General features: G+C 33.5%; 1 protein-coding gene across 12 annotated transcripts in view; it reads left to right on the top strand.

Annotated features, from left to right (window-relative positions):
- Nucleotides 1-15,234, top strand: part of Rhogef3 (Rho guanine nucleotide exchange factor 3) — a 143,941-nt gene that overhangs the window by 107,876 nt on the left and 20,831 nt on the right. For 11 of the 12 annotated variants that reach the window (XR_014439118.1, XM_083100741.1, XM_083100743.1 and 8 more), the window contains one exon: nt 14,990-15,104. Coding sequence is in view for 11 of the 12 variants with exons in the window: in XM_083100741.1 (XP_082956867.1) it covers nt 14,990-15,104 (115 nt within the window). In the remaining variant the exon portion in view is untranslated. The remainder of the gene's footprint in view (nt 1-14,989; nt 15,105-15,234) is intronic. The other variant, XM_083100742.1, reaches the window with a different exon arrangement.

The raw sequence follows: 15,234 nt of genomic DNA, 5'->3' as shown, positions 1-15,234 counted from the left end.
TTAATTTATATTTTAATTAATTTAAATTAATGTTAAAAATTTCAACATTTTAGGAATCGAAAATTTGGGCGCTTAAAGAGAACTACGAATTTTTTTAAATTAAATCAAATATAATAATCTTGTTATTTTAATAAATCACAATATAAAATAGAAAATATGAAAATTGATCAATATAAAAAATATATGAATATAAAAAATGACCAACATAAAAGAAGCATATGTTTATATAACTTTAATCTATAAATGGAAAATATCGTTTAGGAGAATACCGTGAAATATCACGTTTTGCAATTTTATATTACATGTTTTTTTTTTCGTTTGCTTTATTATCGATATCGAATTGATAATATTGATTGCTGTTTCTTACAAGGTCGCCGACCCTCCTTGACCGTTATGGCGGCCGTTCAGTATCGATTTCCGTTGCTGCTCCACTTGCTACGTGAATTATATAAGTTGTCGTAGACCATATAGATCGAATATTCTATTAAGCACGATATCTCACGTGTGATGACACTTCTCTCAATAATCGCGAGTACGGGTTAGCATAATTTCTACGATAGGATATATCAAGTTTTTGATTTATACATATATATATCACATATCCTTACTGTAACAAAAATTAATATCTTGAAAAAAATTGTTTCCAATACTTCTTATCGAAGTTTGAATATTTCCTGAAGTAATAGTCGAGTGAACATATTGCAACATATCGAAATAGGGGGGTCATGCTTCAGTAACGATATGCGAAGAGCTAAAAATAGACGGTCAGCCTTCTATTCTTGGCACACTGTTGTCCATTTTTAAACTGCCATCGCGATATTATTGAAGATTACAATTTAGGTCAGTCCATGAATGCACGAATATCGAATCGGGTCAAAGGAATGATATCGTCAAGATGACATTTAAATTTTTTCAAAAGTTTTTTGAAGATTGATAAAGGTAAATCTCTGAAAAGGTGCTCGCACACGTCCTTCATTCATTTGCTGAGAATTGGACGGAACTCTTTTACAGAGCCGGCAGATGGTCGCCATTGAGAGATCAGACGAGTTTAAGGGACGAGAATCGATCGGAACACCACGCTCTGCGAAATAATAACAGAAAAAAGGTAAAAGAACGGAGATCCTTAAGGGCAAGCCAGCTCAGGGGAAGGAACTGGCAGGAGTAAGCACCGACTGGCAGATGTGCTTTTGCTGCGGCCACGCGACAGCTGCCGGACATGTTTGGTGTTTCCGTTTCAATATATTACAGAATGGACCTAGAAAAGGGATAGGAAACTAAAGAAGAAAAAGAATGAGCAAGTATTCTCGTGCAATATACTTTATCGCGCTTTAAAAGTTTTCTAAAGGATTTGTTCTTAAAGCTGCAACTTTGCTCGAATTTCTAATTACTTGTAATTGCCATTGAAATCTTCGCTTTCGTGATAATTTAAAATTTATCTATCTAAAAAATATAAAATATATATATTAGAGAGATAATATTATGTTATTTTTTATTAAATTATTAATTACTTTATTATATAATTATTTACATGTGTCTTAATTAATCACGAGTATCATTTACTTCTTTTGAAAAACCGTAAAAATCTTCTTTCTGCGGGCTCGTTCATCCAGATGCATTGCCAAAACCGGTTCAGATTGCATTTTATTGCATACCAGCTGCCGTCGTTTTGCAAAACCGAGGCAGTTGCCATACAGGCGGGAAGAATGTCATGCCGACGTGCGTGAGAGAAGTCAATCATATCTTTCCATCGAATTTTTCAAATATTTGTCGTAACGACATATCTGTCATATCCCCTCGCGTTAATTTTTCAAAGTAATAAAATCACAGTGAAAGCTGCAACAATTTTACAACAAAAACTATAATAATTTTAGATAAAAAACAATTTTTATAAATAAATATTTAAGAGGAAATTTTTCAAGAGGTGAAATTTTTCAAAGCCTGACAAGAGAAAGAAAAAGAAAAATGATTTCTGCAGGTTATCTCTTCACTGATCTTTGTCACGCTGCTGTCTTAGAGAGTCGTGGAACGCGCCGATGCACAGAAATAGTATGTCCACCCACGACTGGTCTACGAACGCGCGACGCATATTTCGTGCCAGCGGATAAAGAGAGGATACCAGAGCCCTCGCTGTATCTTTCGAGGGGGACATCCTCGCCGGATGTAATCGCGGCAAGAACCGGTCCAGATGCGGCGCGCGCGTGCACATTCGATTGGCAGCTGCCGGCCAGGTATATGCAGATGTGCATGCCGCACCCACATCTGATTGTGAGTGCATACGCATGAGAACTTTCGCTCATTCGATCGACGCTGCAATTATCATCTCCCATCTATTAGCAACACAACGAGTTTTGTTATTAGCGACGGTTGCGCTAATTATATATATGTATTCGTATAATAAAGTAATATTGACGTATACGAAAAGGTGCGCACTCTCTTGTTACAGAAAATGAAGGTAATTGCGGCAAAAGGGCTCCGAGAGCATGATTCTCGCGGTTCGTGGGTAAAGCCGCGATTCGTGATGATGAGGATGGACGATGTATTATTACTATGCGCAATATTGTTATTATGCGATTATCCCTGGGATAAACACGCAGGAGAGAAAAATCGCCGAAATTGGAGATAATTAAATCCCCCTCGCGCTGCGCGTAATTTTTTCAATTTTTGTAGGATACAAAAATATGATACATACATTTTAGAAAGAAATAAAATAAATTTTATCACGTATAATTAATTAACATATATTAATTAACATGTAGCGTATGTTATGATTATAGTGTTTTTCAATATATTTTTTAGCTTTTTTCTTTAATACATTAGAATATATAGATTAATAACGATTAACAATCTTCCACGAATATTTCGAAATGTATTAATATTTTTTTTCTTCTAATGCTGAGGCTTCGTGAAGCAACGAAATTCGTATGAGAGTTGACAAACCAGTTATATACGACGAATAAATTTTCATTTGATGAGTCGGCTGAAGGACATTTTCGCCGGTGGGTCGTGTCTCGCAAGATACATTCTGAATCGACAAGAGATAAGCCGTGTCGGAAATCATTGACGTCGCGACAGGTTTCCGGCGGCGTGGCGCGTGCCACCATCGGCTACGTACTCGTTTGTATTCAGCGAAAAGTGCCGTGTCGTTCTGATAAATTGTAAACGAGCTCTCTCACGTCTCTCATGTATTTAAACCGGCATTTCATGTTTCCTTCCGCTTCAAGACGGAGTCTGTTAAGAATTTCTTTGTCATGCAACCGCCACCATTATTCCATTCACGAAAGTTGCCATTGTTACAGCGTTTATATTATTCTTCTATTGAAATTTCGGTGGGGGCTATTTCATTGCCGGTTATCAGCTTCCAAAAGATGAAAACGTGACAGTAAATTTTAATTTTAGGATTTTACAGAAGGGGAAATTAATTGTCGACATATATATTATATTACAGAAATTTTATCTGGACGTATATTAATTGTATTTAATTTTAATTCATTTATCCTACAAATTAAGTAATGTTTAATCGTAAGAAAATTTCTAACACAATCTTTTTAATTACAAATCTTTAGGAATCATCAATCTAAAATCAATTAGCCGATTCGCGAATCAAATTCGCAAACGTTATTTGGAAATAAAAAGACAATAGGAATGCTGAGGAGTCAATGGCAACACTTAAGATCTTCTCTTTGTACTCTTCAAGACTCCGTTAGTCTTGTTTCGTGTGAACGCGGCTTTAGAAGAACCACCTTGCTTTATGCACGTTGCCATTCCGAGCAATGACACTGGAATTCACTCGGTCATTCACTTCTCTTCTTTCCCTTTCCGACATTCTTTTTATTATTCGTCCGATCTTTCGTTTTTCCACCTTCCTACCTTCTTCACTTCTTGTCTTCTCGCTCTTCATTCTCATGACAATGAACTCGTTAAGAAATAAGACTGTTACTGTCTGCAATCATCCAAAGCGTTAACTTTTCCTTGGAAATTTATATTCTTATCTAAGAGAAAGTTGAAATCTAGAATTAAAAGTCGCTCTTATATAATAATATCGCACATAGATCTCGCCATGAACTTCCCCAAAAAAGAAATATGCTTGCAAATACATCGTGGCGTCACGATAAAATTAAGAAAATTCTTCTTAATATTGGATATTGAAGAAAGTAAAATGCAAAAACCGAAGTGCAATGTGTGCGTGTGGACGTGCGCGCGCGCGTAATTTTATGAAGGAATATCTCTTTGAATATTCAAGTAAAAATAAGTTGATGATAAAATGCCGAGAGGGAATTTAAAAAAAGAAGGTAATCCCCTGTGTGAGGCTTTGAAATTTTATACTTCCACCTTCTGCGCAACAATAAAGCGTCGCGTTCGCATAATTACGGCTGCACGTGTCTCGGTATGCGTTCTGATACACGCGCTGTCTGTCGCAAACAGAATATATATCACTAACATATCACTTTTATGTAGATCCAGTTACGCCATGCTTAAACCAATATATTTCATGAAATGCGCATGACCCGAATACCTCTGCGATTGTTTTTCGAAAGGACAATTCGTTATCTACGTTTCGTAAAAATATATGAACAATAAAAAAATGTCTTAAACCATTTTATAGAAATAAATTTTATAGAAATTATCTATTATATATATATATATATTATTTTATATATATTTATATTAATTATATTAATTATTTTATATTAATTATATATATTTATATTATTTATTTAATTAATTATAATTATATTAATTTTTTATATTAATTATCTATTATATACATATTATTTTATAGAAATTATTTTATAGAAATAATCTTCTTTTTACATAGAACGCTTATCTCTTGAGATATATTGCTTTTCAACAAACAAATTATATTAATTTACAATATAAGGGGCAGAATTTTTATTTTAAAATATTCACTAAAAATATTTTTATTAAATATTATAAAAAGAACAAAATATTCACTCTTAGCTTGTCGAAGAATCTTATCCTAATATCTGCTGGTATTTCAGGGATATAATTTGCTTCCCCTAAACCATTACACTTTATGAGGAACACACACACATACACATACATTCCCTGACTCTTATTCCCTGACTCTTCTACCAGAGAATAACCAACTTCGGGCAAGCATGATCCGATCCATGCATCCATACTATTAATCCGCTTAGCGCGGAGATTTCATTCAGTAAAACCATTATAAAGTTGAGGAAACCACGAAAGTTGGTCCCTGGGAAGCTGGACACATGAGATACACCAGTCTCGATGGATACATGCAATTCGATAAGTCTCTCTGATTTTCAGTGAAGCTGGATTAACTGAAGCTTGCCTTGTTCTAACATAAGAATTAACTTAGGATTTGTTATGTGTAAGTCGCTTTGTGAGAGAATTACTCGGCAACGTTCAACGTGAATCACTGAAGCGTTTAATAATAAAAACAAAACAAAATACTAACTTAACTTAACGATCTTTCCACAAGAGCTTCTAACCAATCTTAAAAGTTAATTTCCATCTAAAAAAAATTAGAGCAAGGTTGTAATTTTAAAGTTTTTTTTACCTATCAGGAAAACCCGACTCCTCTGGTGACACAGATGAAATAGAAAAATTGCGTAAAGATGACAGAAAAGATTATCGAGAATGAATATAATCAATTGGCATAATCAATTAAAATAATAAATTTGCTTTTTATTTATTTTATTTGAAAATTTTTCAAAAATGAATTAATTACTTATGAATTAATCTGATACTTAACTTTGTCTTATTCATAGTTTATCATATTGGATACATCTAGGTCGCAACAAATGCGCATCGTGCGCAGGCGGATGCATTTGCGGAACGTATCAAACGATGATGTGCCAGTTCCGTGGGAACAAATTAATAGATTTGCCGCCATCAGCTCGAAAAGGCGGGAAATGGGAGATAGACGCGAGAGAGCGTAAATCTGTATATATGCATATGTATAAATATGTATATATGTATATGAATAAATATATATATATGTATCTATATAAGAGAGGATCGTATTAATTAGACAGCGGTATCGCAAATTGAAATTCAATAGCCGTGTAGCGAGTAGGGTCACACGCATTGCGTGGGGCCGTATCGGCTTTCACGCGAGACGCACATTCGTGGGACACGCATCCCATCTACGGCCGGAATACGGTATCCGCCATGCGCGCAAGGAAACGAGCTGAAAGCTCACGACTGATGAGGATTCTACGTTCGTTTAATTCTTGATTTACGCGGTCGATATTTCCCCTGTGACATAAATCAAAATAGGCATTAATCTAAGCGAGAATTGAATCGTACGTTTGTGTGTCGCAGAATATATAATAAAGAGGCGCCGGATCGATACAAACGACGCGATATTTCTTTTTGATATATCCTTGCCGCTGTTCAAAGCTTCATTTTTTTAAATTTATTAATTAAACTCTGGGATTAATTTAATTAAATCGCAAATTAATGCCTTAACTTAATCTACCCGAGAGACATAGAGGTATAAGATTTATTCATAATGACGAAGCTTAATTTGCCGAAAGCCTTTTCTTTTTCTTTTTTTGTTTATATATAATTTATTTTGTTTTCACGAATTATTAATATCACAACACAGTGTTACAAATGTCCAAATAGTCTCTTGTCATGTACGCAACTGCATTATTGTGCATTCCCGTGATGTGCAATCTCTATGCATTACTTTAAAGTTATGATTTATCTCAGCGGCGATGTCGAGAAAAAGCGGGGGACAAGATAAAGAAAATAAAACGAAATAGATAAAGAAGAGTCGACAAAAGGCGGAATCATATATCAATAGATATATCTATATACAGACTCGTCGCGAGATTGTACTGCGAATGCAAAGAGGGCTTTATATTCCACCGACCACCATCGGCGTCGTTTTGTCCCTTCAGGCGGTCTTCCCGTCTTGCAGGTGATTCTCGAGACGAGATGTTTTACAACGAACGGTCACATCGACTATGATCTCATATATGTATGATAGAGACCTTTAGAAAAATTTGAAGATTGCGGAAACATCGAAAGAAGATATATGCATATATAATCATAGATTATTTAACTATTGACAATAGAATCGTTCTCATCAGATAATTTTTTTGTTCAATAAAAATATTATTAAATATTTCACCAGCTCATTTTCAATTAAGATTTTAATCTAAAACGTTGTTGAATCTATATGAAAAACACATTAAAATTAAATTAATAATTTTAATGCTGGAGAATGTTGAAAATAATATAATATAATGCTAAAATATATAATATAATAATACTGTAATAATAATATAATACGAAAATGGAGAAAAATTATCAGTGAATAATCACTAGTTGTATTAAATATTTATTATAATTCATGAGTCTATATTTCACGTATTTATTTTATATTCGATTAAATGCGTATAACAATGGTAGGCTCGTATTTTTATATTAAGCCCGGCAAACACGAAAATGGAAACTGAAAATCTCTTCATGCAGCAGCACGCGAATCCACGATGCACGTTTAATGGACATAGCATTTAACGAAGCGCGGATTCTAGAATCGATTTTTTATAATCCCCCTTTATTGTCGAGTATTCGTCGAGATAAATCGAGGAAATAACATTCGATTTACGAGCGTCGCGAACTGTGTCGAGTATTTATGGTGTAAATAAAAAAGATCAATTTGAATAGATATCAATACTTTTTATAGGCAATATCATATCGTATCACGATATTATGCACTTATTGTTATATCTTATTTTTACATGTAAATAGCGTTATGAATATGTTTGCAATTCATTGCAATGCTCATTCTCCTCACTATATTTATGCAATAGCATAAGTAATATTATAAATAAGCATTTTTTTATACACAGGAATATGAGTGCCATTACATATGAAGACGGAATATATCGGAGCATATATGGAAAATCATACATGTGATATTTTATATATTAAGATCTTTTTATTTCTGTATATCTTTTATTTCTCTGCAGCTTTTTCTATTTCTGTATATACTATTAGTATTTACTAGAGGGATCTTGAGGGATGTGGTCACTCTACGGAGTTGTGCTCGTTGGTGCCGTTTCTTACGGAAGGCTAGTCGGAAGCCAGCATGCATTGCACGCGAATACCTCCACCGGCACTTATTTGGTCAGCGAGCGACCTTTCAAGGATCCTCCATGGCAATTGGCATTGCATCCATCGAGCAACATACCAACATCGCTCTGAGGTCGCATATCACTGTGTTAAAAAGCAGCATTAGGTGTGAGATCTGGATAGCTCAGTGGTCTAGAGCAGTTGCCCGGAAAGCGAAAGACTCGGGTTCGATTTTCGATCCAGCCACTTGCATATTTTCTAGTCCACGAATATTGTTTTCTAGCAATTATTCGTTGGGCTGAAAAGTGTGTGAATGCTCTCTCCACAGGATATGCGTCGATGCCGTTGCCACGGATGGATTTTTCCGTGTCGCCCGTTGACCAAATGGGTATAGACACGTCTGACCTCTTCCCACATACATCCCCTATCTTTTCTGGATATTATTGTGTAATTATTATATATATTAGGGCTACGTTTCAAAACTGTTTGTAGGAAAAATGGAAGATAAATAAATAAAGGGAAACAGCCGAAGTGTTGCATGAGGAAAACAAGAGTAATCCAATTTTGGAACGCACTGGATAAAAAAAAGGCCGTTATTAATTTATGTCGAAATCAGTAAAGTTCAATATTGGAATTTCAGTGCTTTTGTTTATAATAAATTATTGTTAATTTTAAATTCATTAATTAATTAAGTACGAAAATCTCTATATAAAACTTAAATATGATTGGAATGTTATCCATTTTTAAACTCGCACTTTCCGCCATATCTATTTCCTCATTTACTCGCATAAAATGCAGATGAGAATTTTATACGAATACGGAGGAAATACGAACATTTCCTCTCAATTTTGAAACGCTCTCAAGTAATGGCTCGAAACTAATCGGAAATGCTCGAAGCAGTTTCGCAACGGCTATCGATTAAAATTTTCCTCGGAGAGTACATTTTTGAAACGTAACCCAAAATTATATATCTTTTCAATTAGATCTCGCGTGCTCCTTCTCTCTAGCTTAATTATTCACAATTAATATTTAAATAAGTATTTAAATATATAAAAAATTAAAACATTAATTTTTAAATAAATATTTAAATAAAATATTGAAACATTATTATTTAAATATTTTAATATTTTAATATATTAAAAACAATAATTATGTGTATAAGTGTGTAAATTTTATGACGTTGCATATATATTCTAAATATTTACAACGCTTGTCGAAAAATACCTGTCATTGAAAGTTCTATATAATTTTACTGACTTAATCAATGATCACGCGATATGCGAATATGAACTTTACAATGGATGAAAAAAGAAGCTGCCGCAGTTGTCATTAACACATAAATCGTAATAGCCTGAAAGAGATCTCGCAAACGTCAGCAAACGGCCGCGATAACGTATGGGCACATGTGCTATTAACAACGAATCGATAAATGCCGCAATCCCGTTTTAACGTTCGCGTGAGTTGCGAAAGTCTTTAATCCTTGAAAATGCGAGAAAAAGAGAAACCGGCATTCCGAATGGCTCTTAGTGATTCGGTAATCTACCTTGTAATGCAGCCAGTTTTTATCGCGCACACACGCGATAACTTTATTCATTCAATATATACGTTCAATATATATGTTCAGTGATTAATTAAAAAATCTTATTAAAATAAAAATTTAAAAAATTTTTAAATATACATAATTTCCTATCTTTATATAATTTTATTTAATTATTATTAAATCTCTTAATTCTTACGCGGGAGTAAATTCTTTTATTCTCTATGGATTTATAATTATAATGTATTAATATATGTATATTTCTTTGTTAATATTATTATTTGCTGCTTTATCAATAATCCACTCCAGAAAAAATGACTCAAAGAGAAATAATTTTATATAATTACTAAATTCTTAAATTCTCAAATATTAAATTTATAAAATTTTTTGAAACCTTTTTATCATTAAATCTTTTAAATTCTTATGCAGGTAAATTCTTTTATTCTACGAATTTGTAATTATAATTATAATGTATTTATATATATGTATATTTATTTATTTATTTATTTCATATATTTCTTTGTTAATATTATTATTTGCTGCAATAATCAATTCCAGATAAATCGACTCAAAGAGAAATAAAAAATGTTAAGCATATACGATTTATTAACTTGCTAAATTTATTGCACGATTACATTATTAAGTTTTATTTTATTAAGGTATATAATTGCATTATGTATGGATATGTAACGGTATAGCCCTGCGGAAACATGTTGCATGAAACGAAGCAATATGTCACGCGAATTATTATGGACGCGCGATGGGCGTTACGATCGTTATCGATGGTTGCGCGATAAAATGATCATTCGGAGGACGCACGCGGATCTTATATCAATTTAATGCGCACGCGGTTGTGCCTGCTGAAAGGGAAAAAAATCGTGCGCCCATCCGTGAATCTGCGTGCTGCAGGGCGCGGAGTAGCAGCAGCGCACATGATGTGCGCCTCTTAAGTGTACGCGCCGAACGAGAGGCAAAGAAGTCACATACAGGTATACATTCGTAAGATGCAGCTGGACCTGAGGGAAGCTGCGCCATGAAATCGCGGTAAGATTTTACGACCGGTTATTGCCCATCAGTGAGCACACCCACGCATAAGGACCGATAGAGGTATTTTGGCCGCCTCGGGCGAATTGGCGAGTCTGCGCCTCGCATGATAGAGAGAAACATAGGTTTGGCGAATTAAGTCTGCCTCTTTCTCCGTAAAGTTAATATAATGCAGTATCATAATGTTGGAATATATTATATATAATGGAATAAAATATATTGTGTGCGATATAATTTTGAATAATATTTATAGGCATAGCGTGTGAAAATTAAGAAACATAGTTTACATAGATAAGTAACAAGATATAGTTTGTAAATAAATAATAAAATAACATTTTCAAACAATGGACTGGACAAAAAGGATAAATTTGAAATAAAGTTTCGGCTAACAAATAATTATGTATAAATATAATTTTACAATTATGTATCTAATGAATAACACATTAATCTGTTTATCCATTAATTTTGTTTCAAAATTGATTATATATACTGACCATATACTTATCGTTTCATGGCTGATACTCTTTTGTACTTCAAGAAGGAAGTAATTACTTTGAAAAACTTTTTTCTTAGTACTTGCACAATTGATCAAATTTTTCAATTTTGTCAACATATTCTTAATCATTGTAGATTTGCACTTAAAGAAAGAAGGAATTTAATTATGAAAAATTGATTATGTAAATTATTTTTTCAATAAATTTACTTCATATATTGAGATATGGATTAATATATATGAAAAATAATTAAAATATATATTTATCAAGAAATTTATAAAAAACTGTCCCTCACAATATATATTTTGCAAAATATGATTTATCGTTATTTTTGTTCAGGAGAAAAATTGACGAAATAATTGATTAATATTATCTGAGGATTATCTGTGATAATTTTAGGATACTCTCCGGTTCTATAGGGTTTATCCTATTTTATATATTTATCTCTTTAGAATTAAAAAATAAAGAAGTAAATTCATTTATCAGAGATAAATTCAATATTTCTAAGAATTATCAGGAGAATCATATATATGCATATTATAAGAACAATCACAAGATGATAAAACATTTGTAAAGTATTAAAATTAAAACTTGAGACAAAAAAGGAGAGAGATATAATTCCAGATATAATTAATTTACTGAATATTTCAAGACAATACAACGAAAAACAGGTTTTCCAAGAAATGGAAAATATTTTTGTTTCTCAACTTTTGAAGAATGCAATCTTTGTATGATAGAGAGTAATAATACATACAATTCCGATATAAAATTACTTAGCTTTGCAGATATTACTAGCGATTTGCATTGTCCACATGAAAATGACGCATTTTCACGATCGGAAAGTAAGCATGCATCCAGGTGCACCTGGTCACGAATATGTATCGCACGAAGCAGGTATTCGTTTACGTGTATCAGGCATGTGCCAATATCCTTCGACCGTGTCATGTGGCAGGTGACGTAGTTTCCAAGGAACAGATGGTAAATATTAGCTCCCGCGAGGCAGTTTTTGTAATCATCCATCAAACTTTAATATACTATATTTCATAATAATCTCGCACTTACCTAACTACCTACGTCAACGTTTTTCTAGATAAGACAAATGTAGATATCTTGTACAAAATATATTGATTTTTATATATACTTTTGCGAAACAAAAAAACGTACATAATACTAATTAATTAATTACAATTTTATTTATTTGTAAAGAAAAAAATCCTAAAAAATCATAATATAAAATATTCTATTTCTTCTAATTTCGTCTATTATATTTGAAAATAAATCTATTAATATTTTTAAATAATAACAAATTGAACAAAATATTTATTTTTAATAATACTACTGATTTATAATCTATCTTTGACTAATTTAATATTAATCTTGTATTAGAATCGATTCTAATTATATATAAATGTTAAAGGAAGCTTTAACAAGCACTCTCATACTTCCAGCAGCCAAGAATAGAGAAGGTTAACATGACAGCGAACAGAATCAACATCGAAAATTGATCTCTCAGGACAAGAAAAGGACGAGAACTCCATATCGCTTATCTAGCTAAGAGGTTAAATAAATCTCATCCGTTCTTTAAATGATAGCTGACCGCTCCCATCGTGTTCGAGAAAAGACAATTTCGCGCTGGCTTCGCGCATTTGGCCGACATATAGAAAGTGGAATAAATCGATGAACTCTCAGGTGCCTAAGCGCATCGTGACCTGCCTTCAGCATAGCTTTTGCGGTCGCTATTTGCTCATCGTCATCTCTCGGGGACTTTCTTCTTATCGGGGGGGCTTTTCTTCTTTTCTTCTCTCCTCGACAACACAAATGGCTCGAGTGCACTCGTTCGAGCTCTGTGTTTATTATCGCCTTTCACCGAGACTTTGACGATCGGTATGTCATACCTGTCGTCGTAGATTTTCTAATACAACTTACGCGAGGTGTATTTATGCGTGAATAATGAAACGTCGTTGCGTGAGAATGCGAAACCAAGCGATTTCAAGTTCCACCTCTCACGCACCTTTTCCGATCCGAACTCGCTGATTCTCTCATGAACTGATTTTCTTTTCGATGTAACGAGTCGAATCCTATGCGCAGAAGATCAAGCACAAATGCCTTTGCTCTTTACTTATCGAAACAATCGCAAAAGCTCATGATTCGTTTAGAATTTTAGGAGAAAGCAACGAGTTGCGTATGTGCGATAATGAGAATAAGTAAGGTAAGAGAAAATATTATAGAGAAATTGCACGCATTCGCTTATGCATACGCGTTTGCGTTTTCGCGTACGTACGCATTGCCAGGTTTTTTTTCGAATAGAAAGCCGAATCCATGTCGTTTGTACACCACATGTTATACGTAACCTTAGATTATTGTCTCGCGGCTCGACAATCGGGACGATTAATCGCCGTCTTTGTAAGAGGGGTCATCGAAACGAACGTTGGTACAAATCGTACCTGACGACCCTTGACCCCATAACTTACAACATCGCACCCATTATCGCGTCAGAACGATAAGCTATGGTGCTTCATCATAATTTATTACGAATATGTTTTTCTTGTTCACGAAAGCCACAATTAATGGCGATCCAATGGTTTCTATCGACAAAGAAAAACGTATTATTAATTATATAATACTTTCGCTTCATTTCTGCACGTTTACCCATCATCAATGGGTTGTGACATGATTTCATGTAATATAATATGCGTGCACACATACACATACAGTAGAAAGTAAATTATTAAAATTCACAGTTTGATAAAAGAAATATTATTCATATTAAAATTTTGTTTTTCTTCAAATATTAATAAAAATAATAAAATTTATTATATAATAATAATTTCTTTGCGTAATGTATAAATATTAAATTATTCTAGATATGGATTTTTTTTAAATATTTCAAATAATGTCGGATTATTTCTATTATTTCGATATGATTTAAAACGCATCTTTTTTTCGACGAAAAATATCAATTATGATTTTCGTATAATTAAAAAACTCACGCATACACTCTCTTCTCTTTGTAATTTCAGAATATATTACGTAATGATTATATTTTAGTTTCCATAACACTGAAACTTTCACAGCGTCGTATATATTATGATATGTAAAATATCAGATTATAAAAGTGAGTTTACGACATCCATATCCATCTCCTGTCCGATTGCGAAGCGGAAAATTATTTTTCCGCGTAATTAAAACAAGTACGCCAATTAATTTAACGCAATTTTATTACGCGAGAAACCTGCTCCTCGGATTAAATCTTACCGCACTCGCGGATGTGACCTACTAAGATAACGATATGTAACTCCGAGACGTATGTTACATCTGCTCAGTTCTACCTTGCTTCTCCTACCCCATTAATTAAGATTCAAGTGACGTATCGCGCCGTCGTGATTATTGATTAATCACCCGTATGGCGCATCGTACCTATCAGACGTTCTGCAATTCAATACCGATAATATACGATAATTCTATACATGTGCCTGTGCGAATTAATTGAGATAACGATACTTATATATACAATCTTACTGCAAACGTAAGCAGTTCGCGTACTGATGAATAAGTCTTTGAACCTCTCTTATTCACTCTCAGCTCTGGACATATCAAATAACATTAATTACGTTAGCGAAGATGAGCAGAGATGAAGATTCGTGATATTTTAACCGTCAATTCTTGCAAGCTTGTCGTAAGTGTGATCGCAATAATTGTAAAAAATAAGGATTTTTTCGAATCTCATCCTTATACAAGAATCTCGATTATAAATCGATTAAACATTGTTACTGCTAATTTTTAACTTTTTTAAATAACTCGTAATAGCAGTAAAAAAATGAATTTCTTTATGTTACAGCAGCAATAAGTCAGGATCTTGGCATCGCGGGCAGGTTTCCCAGCGATCCAGCCCCAGCCCCAGCAGACTCCATCGCGTGCAGGAAGCGGCCACATCTCACACAGCTCCAGTTTCTGTAAGTACTTTAATCCGCCCTCTCAGAAGAGTGATATTTTTTGCCGCGTCTAATAACAATGGCTCTACACGCTATCTATACCAGAGAAAGATCAGTTGAATTAATGATATGTTATTAGTTATGGCTTTGA

This window comes from Camponotus vicinus, unplaced genomic scaffold (assembly GCF_025532165.1).
Source record: "Camponotus vicinus isolate PSW18456_S1 unplaced genomic scaffold, iyCamVici1.0 SCAF_5, whole genome shotgun sequence".
NCBI classification, from domain to species: Eukaryota; Metazoa; Arthropoda; class Insecta; order Hymenoptera; family Formicidae; genus Camponotus; species Camponotus vicinus.
This window is presented reverse-complemented; position numbering and strand designations above follow the sequence as displayed.